Source organism: Cyanistes caeruleus, chromosome 4, assembly GCF_971803275.1.
Source record: "Cyanistes caeruleus chromosome 4, bCyaCae1.hap1.1, whole genome shotgun sequence".
In the NCBI taxonomy this organism is placed as follows: Eukaryota; Metazoa; Chordata; class Aves; order Passeriformes; family Paridae; genus Cyanistes; species Cyanistes caeruleus.
Window position 1 is genome coordinate 47,893,787 of NC_141704.1, and position 17,287 is coordinate 47,911,073.

Sequence of the window (17,287 nt, forward strand, 5' to 3'; positions counted from 1 at the left end):
TGTTGAATAAGGGAAGAAATATCAGATTCTCTCTTTTTCCTATGCTGTCGCCAAAGAGATAAATTGTGTGACGGAGATTTTAGGTAGATATTACCAGATTTGGGGTTTATCAACTCTGGGACTTATCTTTACTTTGACAGCTCAAAGGGATGGAGTGCTTGTTTGTCAAGGACAGCATTTGGCCAAAAATATTATTAGTTTGTAGTCACTAACACGAACATCAACACTGTGTTCATTTCTCTTCTATGTAATAGAGGCTCACTTAAGTTTAGGAAAGCACCTTGGCTTGATGGGAACCATGTGTGGCTCAGAAAATGCAGGACAGTTACCTGTACATGAGATATCTGGTTTAATTTGGCATGTGGGCTTGGAGCCTCCAAAACAGGGAGCTGCTTATTGTGCTCTCATTTTAATATCTGCCAATGATTCAGCTCTTACACGACATGGATTTCTGGGAACTCAAATCAGTGACCAAGACTCTGACCCTACAAATTGCTAAAACACCACATATTGTCCTCATTTTGATAGTAGCCTTATATGAGTCATCTGCCCTAGCTTTGGTGCCAGAAAGCCAGCTAGCAAAGCTGAGGTGCTGCCCACGGGCACTGGCAGAGTGTCTCTAGCCCTGTCAGCAGCAAGGGTGGAGGGCAGACAGGAGCCTGCTGGTCCCTCCATCAGCCCTGGGTAACGAGCACAGACTCAGACATCCAGCCTCGGGTCCGTGGCTCACAAATTCCAGGCATGGACTTCAGGGTGTTGTGTTGCTCATGGGTCAAGCTATGGGCAAGTGAAAGAACCAGAGTCAAGAAGCTTCTTCTGTGCCATTTTACTTTGGGAACCTTGCAGCAGTAAGAATGTAACTGCATTGGATTTCAATTTTCATTTCCTAACTTTTCTCCATTGGTACTTGCAGTCATGGACTTCACTTTCTGCTGGTAACCCAGTGATGGTGGAAATGAATAAATAGTAGAGAATGTTTTTTAGGGGAGGTGAATATGTGAGGTTTCCCTGAAAATTGGAAGACAGGAGCAACTCATTTTTTTTCTACACTGCTGAAGAGTAAACCAGAGAATTTCTTAGACCTGCAGTATGAAGTTTTGGCTGGCAGGTTTAGGCTTATACCATAACCTCGTTATCAGAGCCGAGATAAAAGAGATTGATAAATTACCTCCTGTTCCTCTATGTGGTTACAGGAGTATATGATATATAAAACGTTTGCTTTTCCAAAATGACAGATTAATAAAAATAAACTTTTATATGTTCAGAGGTTTGGGCAAACATTTCAGACCTGGAATACTTTGAAGGGCTTGCCTGCGAGTTTTGAATGACGTTGGCTGAAGATCAAGACAACAAATATAATCTTTATGGAGCTGCTGAGCTGAATGCACTGAAATCTGTTACAAAAATGCCTTTTCTCAAGAAAAAGAATTCTCATGTGTAAAAATTTGCTTTCAAATAATCTAACCTAAACCTGGAAATGTGAGGAAACCTTTCACAACCCATGTGTATTTGGAACTGATAAAAACTTTTTCACAAATGGGTATGAGTACTGAAAATTTTCAGAGGTGGGAAAAAAAGTAATTCAATTCAAGGCTGCCATGTGACTTTCCCAGTCCACAGTGAGCTATAGAATCAACCTCTTTCTGGTCATGTAAATAATACAAATAATCAGAAAAATTATGGCAAAGGAAGTTTTTGGGTGTTTTTCCTTTGTAGCAAATGGTAGCTTTGAACATTTTATTAAGTTTGAAAGGTCTTTTTAATTGGATTTTTAAAATGTTTTTCTGCTTTCTACATAAGAGTGATTTTTTTCCTGAAAACTCAAAAATCAGTAAGTCCAGCACTGATATTAAATTGTCAAAAAAAAAAAAAAGCCAAAAAAAGTGTCCATTTGTTGTTCTCTGCAAGCTATAGCTTAAAAAATTATAAGTAGCATATTAGATGATTTAAGCTTCTGTCACAGTTACATTATGAATTGGATGTATGGGAGTTTGCAAAGTCAGTGCTGAGGTCTGCAACTGTAGCATTGCATATAAGGATTCTCTGAAAGCTCTACTAAATCTACAAATGTTAAGAGATGGAATATTTCTGTTTTGTTCAAGAGGCTCTTAAAGAAGGTATCTGTTAAAACATTTTTGCAATTTGAAGTGTTGTGGACGTGTTTACATATTGTGCTACACTTTAAGTAAAAAGTAGGTCCTGAAAATAGGCTAAAGAGTGAAACTCCAAACAAGCAAGTTAACTGAAGTTAGATATAACCAGCATTCTATTTTTTTCCTTAGGTTTCTAAAATAAAGTATTTCTGTTGTTTTAATTGGAAAAGTTATCAGAAAGTGATGAGAAAGTGATCGAAAGTGAAAATCTCAATAGATCTTTTGACATCTGTGGCATCTTTCTTTCTAGTTATATTTTGTGGTACTTGATTTTTCTATAACTTTTAGGAGATTTTCAAATTCAATCTCTGTTTTAAAAATCCTGCCAAAAGAAACTCAGATTTTACAGCACCATCAGGTACTTCTCTAATGACCTGTGCCATAGGATTTTACACGCTTTGGAACTTCTCATAAGTAAATAATTTTTGTCTCCTTTATCTTTTCTAGCAAAAAAGTGCCAGATGTGACCATATCTGATAGTTAAATAAATAAAAATTTCCCCAAATAATGCCTCTAGTGATGAGGTTCACTGAAAGCAGCACTCCACAAAGAAGGAAGATGCACAGTGGGAAAGTCTGAAGCCATGAAGGTGCTGTTGAATGGAAACTGGGGAGATGGTTCCCTAGCAGCAACCTCTGACTGAAGGAACCCAGGATGCTTCTGAGGGAAAGACAGCAGAGGGAAGCACATCTATTGCCATGTTCACTGGAGGGAGAACAGCACTTTCAAACAGAAAAACGCCCTGGGAATTCATTCGGTTGCTTGCTGCACTCTTGGTTCTCCTGTGGGAGACTCCAAAAGAGTCCAATGGAGGCCAGAACTTTGGAACAAATCTCACTTGTGAGAGAATTGACCTGAGAGATGGCTTGGCAAGTGTTTTATGTTTTCCTTTGTGAGAGGTTTTCTTTGTTGTTCAAAATTGCCTGGCTAAAGCCAAGATTCAGCTTTCAGTAAACAGAAAAACTTCAGCTCCAAACCAAATGGATGTTTTCACTTCTTCACTGAAACTATGGAAATACACTGCAAACAAATATGTCCTACACAGGTTTTTTTGGCTGGTTTGTTTGTTTTGTTTGGATTTTTATTTTTTTTAAATTATTATTTTTATAAAAGACTATTCTTGCCAAAAAAAAAAAAGAAGTGATTTTTCATATTATGGTTGAATTTGTTGCCTGCCATTAGCACAGGTGTATCAGCTGAGAGATTCAATGCCAGTCTTCCATCCCAGCTCCCAGGTGGTGTAATTCACAGAGCTAGGTGGGCAGCCTGTGCTGGCATTGCAGACACTCAGGAATGTCCTGGGTTCAGAGAACAGAGGGGGGAAAAGAACCTCTAAAAAATTTTAAAAGAGAAGCAAGAATGAAGGTTAAAGAAGATCATGGGGAGAGAGAAAACTGAAAAAACGGTGCACAAAAGTAGAAGGAGGACAAGATCTCCAGGATAAGAGTTGTGCCGTGCAAACTGACACACTTCTGCCAGCCTAGCAGCTGTGGACATCCTCCTCCCCCAGAACCAGACCCAGGTTTCCATGAGGTTGGCTTTTTCCTTTTGTAATTTTAGTACAACCTTTTATTAATGCCATGATGACATTACAAGAGAAAGCAGGTCACAGACTTTTGAACACTCCTGTATGTCACAAGAGAAAACAAGGAGTTTGGAATAGCCACATCCCCATGTGGGAGGGCTGAGCTGTTATTGCTGAGCGCATCTGTACCCTCTGCAGAAATACTGCTGTGCAGGGATTTCCTGGTGTGAGTTTGGTGGTGGCAAACAAATGTTTTCTAAAGAGTTTGGGGATTGAATCACTATTGCTAAATGAGATCACTTGACTGGTTGATTAGAACGATGCTCAAACATTTTTCATATCTGTTTCTTTCATAATCTCTGCCCTCAAATGCAAGACTACATGAATGTGGTGAGTAAGGGCTACATATACAAAGGTTTTTATGTTAAATTCAGCTCCTTGTCCAGGCAGGAAGGGATTACTATTTTTTAACTACATAACTGGACATTTGAGATGTATCTTGATTTACTCAGATAGCACTGAGCATTCTTCTAAAGCAGTTAGTAGTTGGCCATAAAAACTGCTATTGCTCAGAAAACTGGTTTTTTGTTTGTTGTCTATTTCTGTGCACAAATGCAAAATTTTAGTTCTAGTACCTGGGTGGTTTCAAAATGGATGCTGAGTATACTCTGTAATCTATTTCTGAAAAGACTGAATGTACTGAACCTTCCTATCAGATTTCTGAAGTAAAACTAGCTTGACAGATAATTGTCATCCAGCTGTCACCAAACTGAAACACCAAAGGACAGTAGCACAGGGAGATCCACCACTTCAACCAGTCCTGAGAATGACAGAGGACTGACAGCATGTTTTATAACAATTTACATTTGAAGCTTACTCAGAAGTCATACATAAAGTGCTAAGGAGTGCAAATGCCCAGGGAAAATGTATTTGTGTTTGGGATTTTTTTTTTTGTTTTGTTTTGGGTTGATTTGGTATAATTTTTCTTCTTCATCTGGGTGTGAATCTCATTTCTGCTTTGCTTAATACCTTAAAATTTTTACGAGGTTTGTGTAAGGCATAGAGTGAAAAACTTCTGAGAGAATTTGATTTGTGGGCCTGGTGAAGTACCACATAGACAGTTGACAGGAGCTTCTTTTGTCTGAGGAGAGGCAGTGAGAATTGGGACTGTTCAGCTTGTGGAAGAGTCAAGGAGATCTCACCAATGTGTACAAATGCCTGAAAAGAGGAAGCAAAGAAGAGAGCCAGGCTTCTCTCAGTGGTGCCCAGTGATAGGACAAGAGGCAACAGGAACAAATTAAAATCCCTGAAATTCCACCTGAATATGAGGCAATTTTCTACTGTGACAAAAAATTTGTACAGGTTGACCAGAGAGGTTGTGAAGTCTCATCTTCAGAGATATTCAAAATCTAACTAGACAGTCCCAGGCAAGCAACTTGAAAAGGAGGGTTGGACGAGATGACTTCCAGAGATCACTTCTGACCTAAATCTTTGTTGCTTTTTGGCAGCGGCAGTTCAGACAGGCACCGTGAAAAGTGGGTGAACAGATGTAGGGATTCTGTGTGTAAGGATGGGAAAAGCACCAGACTGACATCCAGTGATTTTAATTTTCTTTGCACTGTCCTTATTTCTTTTATGTTGGTTTATTTTTTCTAACCAGAGTAGTGTGTGTATAACATGCAAACTGCTACCATCTGTTTGTGCTATTCTCTTGTTCTCCTGATGTTTATGGCTACTGAGGCTACTGGTAGTGGATCACTGGGTGCCTATGTGCTGAGTTTAATCTAAGGTAATTTAGGTACCATTGTCTGAAAAATACTCATAATAGTTCTGTATTTGTACAAAATCTATAGCAGCTACAAGGGTTCCTATTATACTAATAGAAGGTCACAAGAAGCTGTTGAACTCTGATGGGTATTTAGGGCTTACCTATTACAACCATTTTTAGAAAATTGCAGACTCAGTACTGAATGTAAGAGCTTCTCTTCTCTAAACTACTCTCTCCAAGAGAGGTACGAGGGTGTCTCAATTTTTTAATTGATAATACAATTAAATATGTGATAATAATAACACTAACAGCAGTGTTGTCACCTTCAGTTTTTGTAAGATCTCTCTAAACTTCTTTGTTGTTTATCAAATCATGTTTCTGAGGGCAAGTACTGCAACTCTTCATGCAGACCTCTTTTTTTTTCAGAAGACCAAAGTGAATCAAGCAGGATAAGGAGCCAAAAGAGACAGCAGAGAAAAGTCTTAAGAGAAAGCACAACATTAGTAGCAGTTAAGCAAATATGAGTAATGTTCATAGGAAGTACTTGACATTTAATTCTAGTTATACAAACAGGAAATGAAATAAACAGAAATTGTGAAAAGTGAGAAGATTCATGAGTAAGAAACTAGACAAGGCATTTTGTGGATGAAGATCAAAAAACCATTTAAGCTGCAAAACAACTAGTACATATGATTGTTACCTTAAATGGACTAACAGAACTTTGCAGCAGTTGTTGATGTACGTGTTTGTTCTCCACAGATCAAGAGAACTTAATGTTAATACCTTCTAAGCTCATGTAGATCAAGACATTTCTGTGGCTCATGATAAGGCAGAGAAGAAAGGATCTTCCTCAGGCTGTTGTTTTCACGCACTCACATGGAGCATAGGTCATACACAGCTTTCTTTGAAACTTATTCCCAGCTCAGGGTAAATCAGGAAAGATTTTCTTATCTAATAAGCTGACTACTCTGGTAGTTTTTCTTACATGTTTTTCTTAGTTATATTCTTTCTTGTTCATTCTCATGGTCATAAGCTTTACACATTCTGTATAGATGCAACGCATGAACTTCGTTTGTGTCATCAGAATTGTATTTTTCCTGAAGCATTTGCTGATAGTGTCCATGTGTGTGGAAGATCAGACAGCTGCAGAAGCTGAGTTGGGTAGTGCCACCAGGACCTCCTGGCCTTGGAGCAGTGGAAACCATGCGAGAGATAAACTGAAGGCAAGAACAAAAGTGAAGATTTTGTCACGCCTGGTCACTCTGACTGCTGGGATGAAAGAATGTAACAAGGACATTGCTGGCAAAAGAATGGTAACCGAGAATTCTGACTGTAGAAAATTTGGTATGGAACTTAGAGACCTATAAATACTGATGAACTAGTGAATAAACAGCTTTGCTTGTATAGCAGAGTCCATGTCTCTCAATCCCCACACATTTAAAATTTTCCATTAGAGACAGCCCATTTCCTCTGGGGCAGGGTGCTTGAACTTCTCTGGTTTCCAGCCTACACATGGAAACCAACATGCTTTGTGGTGTGCTTTGCTGTTGTCATCAGCCTGTCCCTGGATACATCAGTCCCACTGCCCATACCAAGCTTTTCAGGTATTTTCTGTCTTAATTGTTAAAATGGATGGTCCCTGAATTTGTTTTTTCTTCTGCTTCTTATAACTTTAAAATACTGAGTAACACTGGTTCTTAGGTATTCTATATTACTTATACCATAGTTATGTCTGAGTGCTGAAGTGGCACTAAAATACAGCGTGCAAAGGGCTACACAAGACCCAGAAAGATAAGACTACCTTTGTTCTGAACAAGTAGCACATGAAAAAGTTGAATAATATTGGCTATTTTTGACTAGAAATCAAAATGTCATATTAAAAATTGTGGAAGTGGAATTGAATTTTATAGGATTGGTTATTAAATGGTAGCCATATTAATGATAGCACTTTATAACAGGAGTGATAGGAAAGCCCTGATTTATTTTTATTTATTTTTTAAAGTATGGCTACCCTGCACTTGCATCCATCTGCATCCTTTTACACCACCCAGTTGAAAATTTAGCCAATTCAGTGAGACATTTACTGATTCACATCCAGAAGTGTCTAGAGCCCAGTGTAAAGGTGTTACTTACAGCCCTGTAAGTACAGTGATAGAACTTCACAGAAGAGACAAAATGAAACTTGTGGGCTCAAGGGTTTTCCAAAAACATTAGAAGATTCAGAAATGTTAAACATAATTGACTTTCTTATGAAAAGCCACTACAGAGTGTCTGTATGACCCATTTATTCAATTTAGAGGAAAACTGTTGACCAAAGAGTACCAGACCAAGGCAGTTTTGCATTCTGACTGTATTGCTTTCACCCAAGGTCCCCTTCTAGGAGCAAACTAGCAATAAGACGCTAATCTGCTATCCACATGTCATGTGTGTTGAGGTTCAGTGCACCTCCACTAGCAAGCCTGACCAGCATTTAGAGTGTTTAAATACAGACCACAGTTCACAAGAGCACTGAAATGCAAATAAAGCCTGAGGCCATCATCATCTCCACTTTCCAAAAGTTGAAGATCTCCTCCCTTAGTTGGTTCTTTTTGTCCCTGGACCCCATCAGCTCTTCCGTGCCAGTGAAGCTACTGTGATGTGTAGAAGGTTCTGTGGAAAAATGCATTTCCCATTTCCCAGAGCTGTTGCAGGTGGGATGCTTGAAGAACCCTGTTTGGCCTGCAGGCTGTATGCATGCTTGTCTGTGTAAATGGTCAGTGGGATTGAGGCTGGAGTGAATTAATTACCCAGCTTGTCTCACCTTTCTTCCTCTCAGAGCTGACACATGTCCTGGGCACAGGCATTCTGGTGGCATCATAGAGGGACAAACAGCTCTGCTGCTGGATCTAAGAGATTATGGTCATTTTGAGACATTTCAGTTGCAGCTTAAACCACTTTCTCTGGTCTGTTTAAGGTTTATGTTGCTTTTGAAACATTAAGCAAATGTGTGAATATTTCAAGGGCTTGCTTTTGCATCCAACAAAAATAGTTTCAGGGAAATTTTATTCTAGACCAAAGCCTGCTTTCTTCGTCTTACTTGCACAAATCTCAGCCAGTTCCAGGATCTTGACATTTGACTTAAAACCACCCTTGGCTGAACAGCCTCACATGGCTGGTGTTACTTCACGATTTCCAACTCTATCCTTGGAGTGATGTTCTTGCCTGCCTGGAGTGGTACCTGAGAAACCTGCAGCGTTTGGCTGTCTTGGAAGTCTCTGACCACCTTTGTAGAAGAGTGATCATCTGATTCTACTGTTTTAATTTTACCACCTCTCTGATGGATGTGTCTTGCACATTATTTCCCAGTGCCCGTGACTCTCGGTGGGCTTTTAGTGACTTGGTAGCCAAGGATGCCCTGGTCCTTCCACAGGGCCTTCCCTGGAGCCCTCTCTCCCACACTAAGCTGCCTACTGCTCCTACTGGGGCAAATTCTGCCCTGGAAAAAGTCTATAGAAGTTAAAATAGGCAGCAAACACCTTTGCTATTAGATGCTATACCCTGGAAAAAATACTCTTCTCAAAAAACTGAACAGGGAAATTTTATACACCATGCAGTCCAGCTTCCTTATAGATAACAGTTTTTCTAATACTTTCAGGGTAAATTAGGAAAGTCCTTTTTTTCCTTTCTGGGCCATTATCTTTCAGAAGAGTGCTGCCATAAGGTTTTTTGGAAAAATTAAAAAAACCCAAAATGCATTTGCCATACTTCGTTGCGAAACTAAACTAACGCTCAACTACCTTTTCCTCACTTGACCACTACTTAAGTGAAAGAAGACTTCTCATATGATAGGGAAGTTCTTCTTTCTTGGAAACCTTGACCCTGTTGCCAGTAAATATGGAGATATCGTTTAGAAAAACGTCACAGATGAATGTGGTCAAATTTGTTGAAAGTGGAGCAAGATATATAAAAAAGCACAGCAAAAATACCAGTCAGCCACCACATGAGCAATAGGTTATCTACGTGAGCATCTCGGGGAAGAAGCTACTTTGAGGGTTAACAAAATTAGGTTAACCTCTGTCATCTAACCAGTCTGGCTGCATCACACATGCTGCTGTGACTGTAGAGGCTCAAAGATTTGGGAGCGAAGATGAAAGGATGTTCTATTTTCAGATCTGGGCATTTTTTATTTCTGCTTTGCCTTTTTGCTGTGGAAGGCAAAAGGTCACCTACAGGAAAACATACCTGCCGGAAAGGACTCCTCTCCCAGATGACAGAGAACCTGTATGTCAAGGCAGCTAGCTTAAAATCATCTGTTCCTGTAAGTTGATCCCACTAATAGAAAAAGTTTATTTTTTTTTTCTAGATGTTTCTTTATTAGTTGAATTACTGAGCTTCTGGAAACTTTAATAAGTTGAAAGATCTCTGCAGTCCTGAGAGACAGGGTAGTGCACCTACTTCTTTTGAAAGGTGGGAAAAAATTGTGCATAGAAGATGCTTAGAGAGGCTAGATGAGTTTTCCATGAAAGAAATTTGCAGCTAGGCTAGGATTGGAATACAGATTCACTAAGTCCTCTCCCTACATCTGAAGAAGAAGATGAAGATAAATATTATTGTTACTAAGTTTTGTACAAACCATGCTTGAAACTGTCTCCCTCTGCTTGACTTAATTAATACTACCACTATATTTTACAGAAGGATCTCATCAAGACCACGAGACTGCTTAAAAAGACTACAAAAGTGCTGTTTATGGTAAGATTTATACTACCAGTTTTCAATTTTCTTACTTTGACTTTCCTTTGGTCAATAGAAACAGGAATATGTGACCAAAAGCAATGACAGCTGATGTAAAAATCACTTGTGTTTAATTGGGAAAGACTTTTATGAAAGCCACACACTTAATGAAGTTCTTGTCTTAGAGAAAAAGTGTTATGTCTGTCCCAAGAAAGGGATATTCCCCTGGGACATGAAGGGATGGTTGATCATGGTATGGGGAGGAAGAGGTGGTTTTGGAAAGCCTGCCTGGAGGTACTTCTTTGTAGGCAGCATGTTCTGCCAGGGAAATTGGGGTGAGGGTGTCTGGCGTTGGTCAGGGAGGAGTGGTAGCACTTGCTCCTGCTGTGAACGCTTTCAGGCACCAGCCCTCAGAGAAGGGCCAGAGCCACAGCCACTGTCCCACAGCTGAGGCACATTCTGCTGAGGGTGTGCAGGACCATGGATAGCCCAAGGATGCTGCAGAGAGCTGAGACACCAAGGAGCTGCTTTGAGCTTGGACCTCTGCAGATGCACTGGAAAAGGGATATCAGAGTTCCCAGTGCAATTCAGCATGGCAGTGAGAAACAAACTGTGGGGTGTCTAATTCTAAGTGACTGTAAGTGTGTGGCTTTTCTTCATGCAGATATCTAGTCAGCAGGGCAAACTGAGCTAGTTTATCCTTAAGTATAGACCCGCTGGCCTTTGATGTCCCTTGGATTTCACAGATTACCTTGGGAGTGAAGGCTCCTCGCTTGTCTGTGAGACCTACACACAGATACCCACGTTTGAGTGGCGTCATCTGCAGCTGCATCACCCTCTTGACAGGAATCTCACACCTAACACCTCATTCCACTGCCTAAAAATAGCCATATATACCTTGAAATACCTTTAGGTGTCCAAGAGAACACACAGGTCAGACAGATATGACACAGAGTTGACAGGATGACTGGTCTTTTCTGGAGCAGCACTTGGGGATGGGCTGGATACCCTACAGCATATCAAGTGGCATGAGACAGTGATGTGGAGCAATGGAAAAATTATACCCACAATGACTCCTACAATTTGACCAAATGGTCTGACTTTTTATCTTCTTATCTATCTACTCTTTGTGTGTTAAGTATATTTGTTGCTGTCACATCTGTTCATGATTGGTCTCACCAATAGTCCTGTGCCTGCCAGCACAGCACTCTCCTGCCTTTCCTTCAGAAACCACAGAGGCAGACTGAGCTCCTCCTTTAAAACAAAAGGAAGCAGGTCAATTGGATACTAAAATTCATAAAAAATGGTTTTAATGATTGCACACTTTCTAAATATGCGTATTTTTATGAGGCTGAAATTTTAGGCCAAATCTGACTTTTGAGGTGTTCATTTGCCAAATCATTACTTGATTTGTTTTCAGACAAATTGCAGTGTTCGAGATCAGCTCCTCTCCTTCTATGTGAAAAATGTCTTCTGTCGTCTTGAGGTAGGAAGTGACAAGTTGTACTTTATTACTGCCTTCCAGGTTCTGCAAGCAAACATGGATGCCTGTGTGAGTATATCCCTGAGAGCTAAGCTAACTTTGTCCGTCTGAAAAGTTAGGAAAGGGCTCCATCTCAGTTTTTCAGCAGATGGAGGGGCAGAGGGTGATTCAGAGACTTGGTGTGTCCCATGCCACAGTGGACCCAACTTCACGAGGGCTTCTCCACTGGGTCCAGGGAAGTTTAACACCATCCACTCCCTCCCAGAGTGATCTTGTGGGGAGTGTGCAAGGTGGTGGAGATCCCATGGGGCCAAGCCACTTCCCTACTGATGATGTCACCTTGTGCTGCCATCTCTTCACTAAAGCTGCAAAGAGACAGGGTGATCACAGGGAGAAATGCGGCTCCCCCATGTTTCTGTGATGTGACAGTGGTAATGCTTTCCTTCTTCAATATACCCTCTGCAGGTCTGTCATCTTTACTCACATGTCATGTCTGCTCCTCCATACTGAGTTTTGAAAGAACTGGTGGTGTCTCATGAGTGAGCAGGGACCACAATTATGTGGGAGCAGTTCCTATGTATTAGCTGTGCTCACAGCCAGAGCAGGTTGTCAGAGAGTGGTGCTGCCCACTGGCAAAATGTCTCCAGGTGCCCCAGAGAAGAGGCACTTTTACCAGCTCTGCTTAAGTAACAACAGGGCAGCAGCCAGAGCACACTTTTGCCTGTGCAAATCTACATTTTAACATACCAGATAGGGTGCTAAGATGATGCCATCACTGGTTGGTCATTTCTCATCTAATTCTTAAGGGTAAACAAATAGCGACTGGGTATGTCTTCAAACTAAATATCCTATAGATATTTTTTTTTTCTCCCCTAAACCTGAAGTCCTCACAAATAACAGTGTCCCAGAAAATGCAGCTTGACCTAGAGTGAAATATAGCCATGGATATCCAATCAAACGTGTATTGTGATTTTAAAAAGCGAGAGCAGGATGGCAAGTCAATGAATTAATGAATTAAATTAATTGAAACTTTGTCTAATCTAAACTGCATGAAGAAAGGATTGTTATTCCTCAATAACATGAAAGAAAAGAACAGTGGTTCTACATGCACAAAAATATTTGCAATGTGAAAATAAACAGCTTCAGAGATCTCTTTGCAGAGTTATAGTTCAGAACTCAGCTGGGATATTTGCATAATGTAAAAAGATTGAAATCTTAATGGGACAAAACTTCATCAGCTTTCAGGTTCTGTATTTCAAACAATGCTAAACAGTTGTGATTTCCAGGCATTATTCACAGCATTCTGCTCTGATCATACTGCTGTGACTATTTGTGTCTGTCAAAATTCCAGATAATGCTTTAATTCCAGAGAGCAATAATATAATTTCAGATGGTGTAATATGCTTTATAGAGATTACTTACATTCTATACAAATGCCAGTACACAGTGAGGAGTTTAGACTGTTGACTGTGACTGAATTCAGAATATCCAGTGACTGTAGCTTGCTAGATAGCTTACTAATACATTTGTTTCTGTGCTATATGGAGACAAAATGCTGCAGGTTTCTCAGAGCTCCGGCACTCTTTTTCATAATTAGTGCCAGTGTTTTACCCAAGAGTAGTCTAAACATAACAACTTACATTTTTGGGTCTTATAAAGTGCTGGTAAGAGAGATAAGACTGTCTCTGTTAGCAGAAAAACAACAACTCTTTGAGAAATGATGTCTTGTTGTGATTTTCTAGGAGATGCCTCATTTCTGGAAACTAATATTTTTTAAAATGTTTGTATTAATTCAAAACCAGCAATACCAAACCTTGTGAAAGAATAACAAAAGTTATGAATAGAGTGAAAGTAATGGATCCTTTGCTAATAACAAACTTGAGATTGTTTCATCATATTATTCCTCAATAAATTAGCACTCATTCATCCATGTACGTAAGCTCTTTAGTTGTTATTATCTAGTTGAGCTATAAGATGTTTATAAAATAAAATTTCCATTATGACAACATATTAATGTAATTATTTTTTTGCCTTTCAATAATAAAGTTCGCTATATAACTAAGGGAAACAGTGATGCCTTTATAGACATATTCACTTTATATTCTTTCACAAACTTGGGCTGTAATTCAGCCAGCTAGAGACATGTGTGCTACCTGAAAATCCTAACAATATTTGCCTCCCAACCTCTTCCAAAGACTTTATACTATGATATTATTATTCTCACCCTGCCAGTTCTTGGTTTTGTCCAAACAAGGAAGCATTAATATTTTTCAATGATATAGGGGCCCAAATTTAGTTTTTTAGAAATGAGTATGTTTGAAAATCTCTAAACTGATTTTCTGTGGTAAAGTCAGACTTTTTCATTCAGCCTGTGACTGTAAGGTAAAGGGAGCAGACATTTTTCCTTGGATACTTGGGGCATCCACCTGCAGCACCACTAACCTCATTACTTGTTTGGGTGCTGATCAGCATTGCTGAGAACAGTGTGAAGTTGAGTTGAGTGTGAAGTTGCTTCTGAAGTCAGACTTGTGTTCCGACATCAGTAGCACAATGCAGAGGGCTTTTCTCATATTTGAATGGAGTGCAGAAGGACAATATATTCCCTGCAGAACCTTTAGTATTCCTCTATCATTTCAGGCAGAGCTTGTAGACCTCAAGCTGAGTTAATGTTTTAATACTCTAACTTGCTGGCTAGCTCATTTAGTTACTTGCAGTATATGCAGGAAGAATTTGTGTACCACCTCTAAAGCAGACATATTCATATAAGGTCAGTTCTGCTACCAAATGATCTTTTGTGGAAATCTGTATCATACAAGATGGAGATCATTGAAAAAAAGAAAGCACTCTAAGTCAGAAAGAACTGCTCTAATTAGAAGATTTTTAAAAAAATTACTTTTATTTTCACTCTTTTAAAATTTTGCTTTTTCCCACTTTCATCATGTGAAGTGACTTTGGGAAGCACAAAAGATAGCCTGAATATGTCTGTGCTCCTTTTTAAAGTACTGCATGCAAGATAGAAAAGGACTGATTACTCATTTCAGAGGAGTTATTTCCTTCCATGCATTGAGATGAGGACATTTGCCTTTTTTCTTTCAAACATGTTATCCTTGTTTGTAGTTTGGAAAACATGAAATTCTTCTTTTTTTTTTTTTTTTTTTTTTTTTTTTCTCTGAAAGAATGTATATTCCCTTTTGACAATCCAGGTAGCTGAGGATCAGCAAGCCATGTTGCTCAGAAAGCTTCGTCTGGCAACTCTAAAAAATCCAGCTGGAACAGCTTTGGGTGGCCAGTGCTGAGTGGCCAGAGATAGGTGGTGAGGAGACTAAGCCCTCCAGACTGTAATTATTCAGACACTGGAGAAATGGGCAGGGAAACAGAGAAACATGAATTAACTTTATAAACACATTTGGAAGGCTTGCCGAAATGTGCAGACTTGCTCCCTGTACTTTGCAATGGCCTTTGGCCCTGAGCCTTGCCTTCTCTAGGCTTCAGAGGTTCTGAGGGCTCAAAGCTAAAGGATCTTGAATCTTAAGAGCTAGGATTCACTGTGCAAAAGCTGTAACTGCAACTTAGGTAAAGATTCCTGAGATAAATTGTTTAATAAGAAAACCTAGAGGTACTCATAGTGCCAATTTTGGGTGGTGTGAACTCAGCTTGGTAGGAGGCACACAGGTAAAAGAACACATTTGAAGTTGTGGAAGATACTGAAATGTTGCTGAGATCACACGTTTTACTGGCAGCCCTACAGTGCCACACTGTGGGCTGGACTCTTCTTCATCTCTATGTCACCATCTCTGGGTTTTTCATCCTTCAGCTTCCCTGTGCTCCATCCACAAGGTTAACTTCTGCAGTCAAAAAGTTAAAGAGAATGTTCCTTAAGGTAAGAACAGGAGGTGCTGGCTCCCCACTGCACTGTTCAAGGGCTGTAGCTAGTTTCTTTTCTAATGCCTTTATCTTCTCAACAGCTTGGAGATCAGGGAATCTACAAGGCCATCCATGAGCTGGACATTCTCCTTCCCTGGATTCAGGCCTACATACAAACCATCCTGTGAAGAATGAGGAGGTGACAGAGAACATTCTGCTTCTGTGAGAAGAACAGATCAACACCCACAAGGCCTGAAAATGAGCTGAGAGCTGGACGAGAGATGTGTCTGGCAGTAACTCCCTCCCAAGGAAAGAGACCCTCTCTAACACAAGTGGTGTAAGGAGGGGTTTTCATAAGCTTTCCCAGTTAGCCTGGCACAGCAGCTTTGCCTGCTGTGCCTCTGAAGCTGTTAGAGTGCCCTGCTGTGCTTCCCATCCTGCCTGCCTGCTGCCTCGCAGGCAGCCCCCAAACGCGCCGCACCAAGGTGGAATTCCAGAGCACGGAATCTGCCACCCTGTGGATCAGACACAAGGTCCCAAGTGCTGTGGGCATGATCTCGCCACCCTGTGTGTGAATACAGTTCAAAGCAGCGAGGATCACTTTGGGAAATGCCACCCCATAGCTGTATTTCTTTTGGGACGTTGTGGTTGTGGATATATAACTGTATACACATGCCATTCTACATGTAAATAAGAAAACTAATTATATACTGCTTGCATTTATTATTAATTTAAGGTAATTACTAATCCCTAATAAAAATACACAATTAATGTAAAAGTTTTTTTCTGGACTCAGGATGACATTTAGATGTCACATGATCTACATGAGATCAGACACTCAGAAGACACAATAAATGGATTGCTTTCACTGGGATTGCAAAAGGATTTGTGAGAAGTTTATGGAAGTTGATGGCAGTGGTTTCCAAAATATCTTTCATATAGTACAGAATGAAGATGGTGGAATTCTAGTTTTCTCACATTTTTAAAGATTTACCTGGAGAAAATATCTAGGTGATAAACATATTCCCAATCTGTATGTATGTTCCATGGGGCTGAGATTCTGCAAATCTTCAAATCACATAGTTGTACTATGTCAGGAGCATTTGAAACCATTAGTGTGATGGCACTGATGAACCTGAGCTAGTTCTTCTTCTGGCAAATGTCTAATATAAAGGAGTTTCTATGAGAAATACATTTTTTTTTCAGTTGAAGATAAAATGGTTAATTAGAGGGACAGTGGAAAATTTGATGTCATGACCTTTTCTGAGTATGTAATTTAATTTTTAATTAACACAATGTCCCTTTTCATGGATTTTTTTACACAGCTCACCCATTAGTTTTTGAAATTCAAGTTTGCTTTCAGTTTCGGTGTTTTTTATCCAAAATCTGGTGTATGGAATAGAAAATTGACCATGGGCATGGTGTCTCCAGCCTTCATCAGACATAACTGTCTAGTACTTGGTGCTGGTAGGGAGCAGTATCTGGGATCTGGGAGCCCTGTGTCTGTGGGAGTTGGAGGGATGCTGCTCCTCTGCCTGAGAGGGGAGCCAGTGACACCTGCAAACAGAAACACTGCCACGTTCAGTTGGGAAGATCCACGGGCAGTGCTTTTAGGTGATTCGGGTTGCCAAAGACTTCTCTGGTGGAAATTTTGCACACCCAGTGAGTGTGTGACACGTGAAGACATGAAGAGACAGATGACCTTTAAAGAGGGCAAGTGACGCCTTCCCTGCCACACTGCATTTCTGGGGTCAGCTCTGCAGTGGGCACGGGCAGCCAGCAGA

The 17,287-nt window shown here is 40.1% G+C and overlaps 1 protein-coding gene across 1 annotated transcript; it reads left to right on the top strand.

Moving 5' to 3' along the window:
- Positions 1 to 9,572: 9,572 nt before the first annotated feature.
- IL26 (interleukin 26) lies at positions 9,573 to 15,691 on the top strand. The gene is made up of 5 exons (XM_086886185.1): positions 9,573 to 9,743; positions 10,118 to 10,174; positions 11,577 to 11,708; positions 15,454 to 15,519; positions 15,605 to 15,691. The coding sequence occupies exons 1-5, from the start codon at positions 9,573 to 9,575 to the stop codon at positions 15,689 to 15,691; spliced, it is 513 nt and encodes a 170-aa protein (XP_086742311.1).
- The last annotated feature ends 1,596 nt before the right edge of the window (positions 15,692 to 17,287 follow it).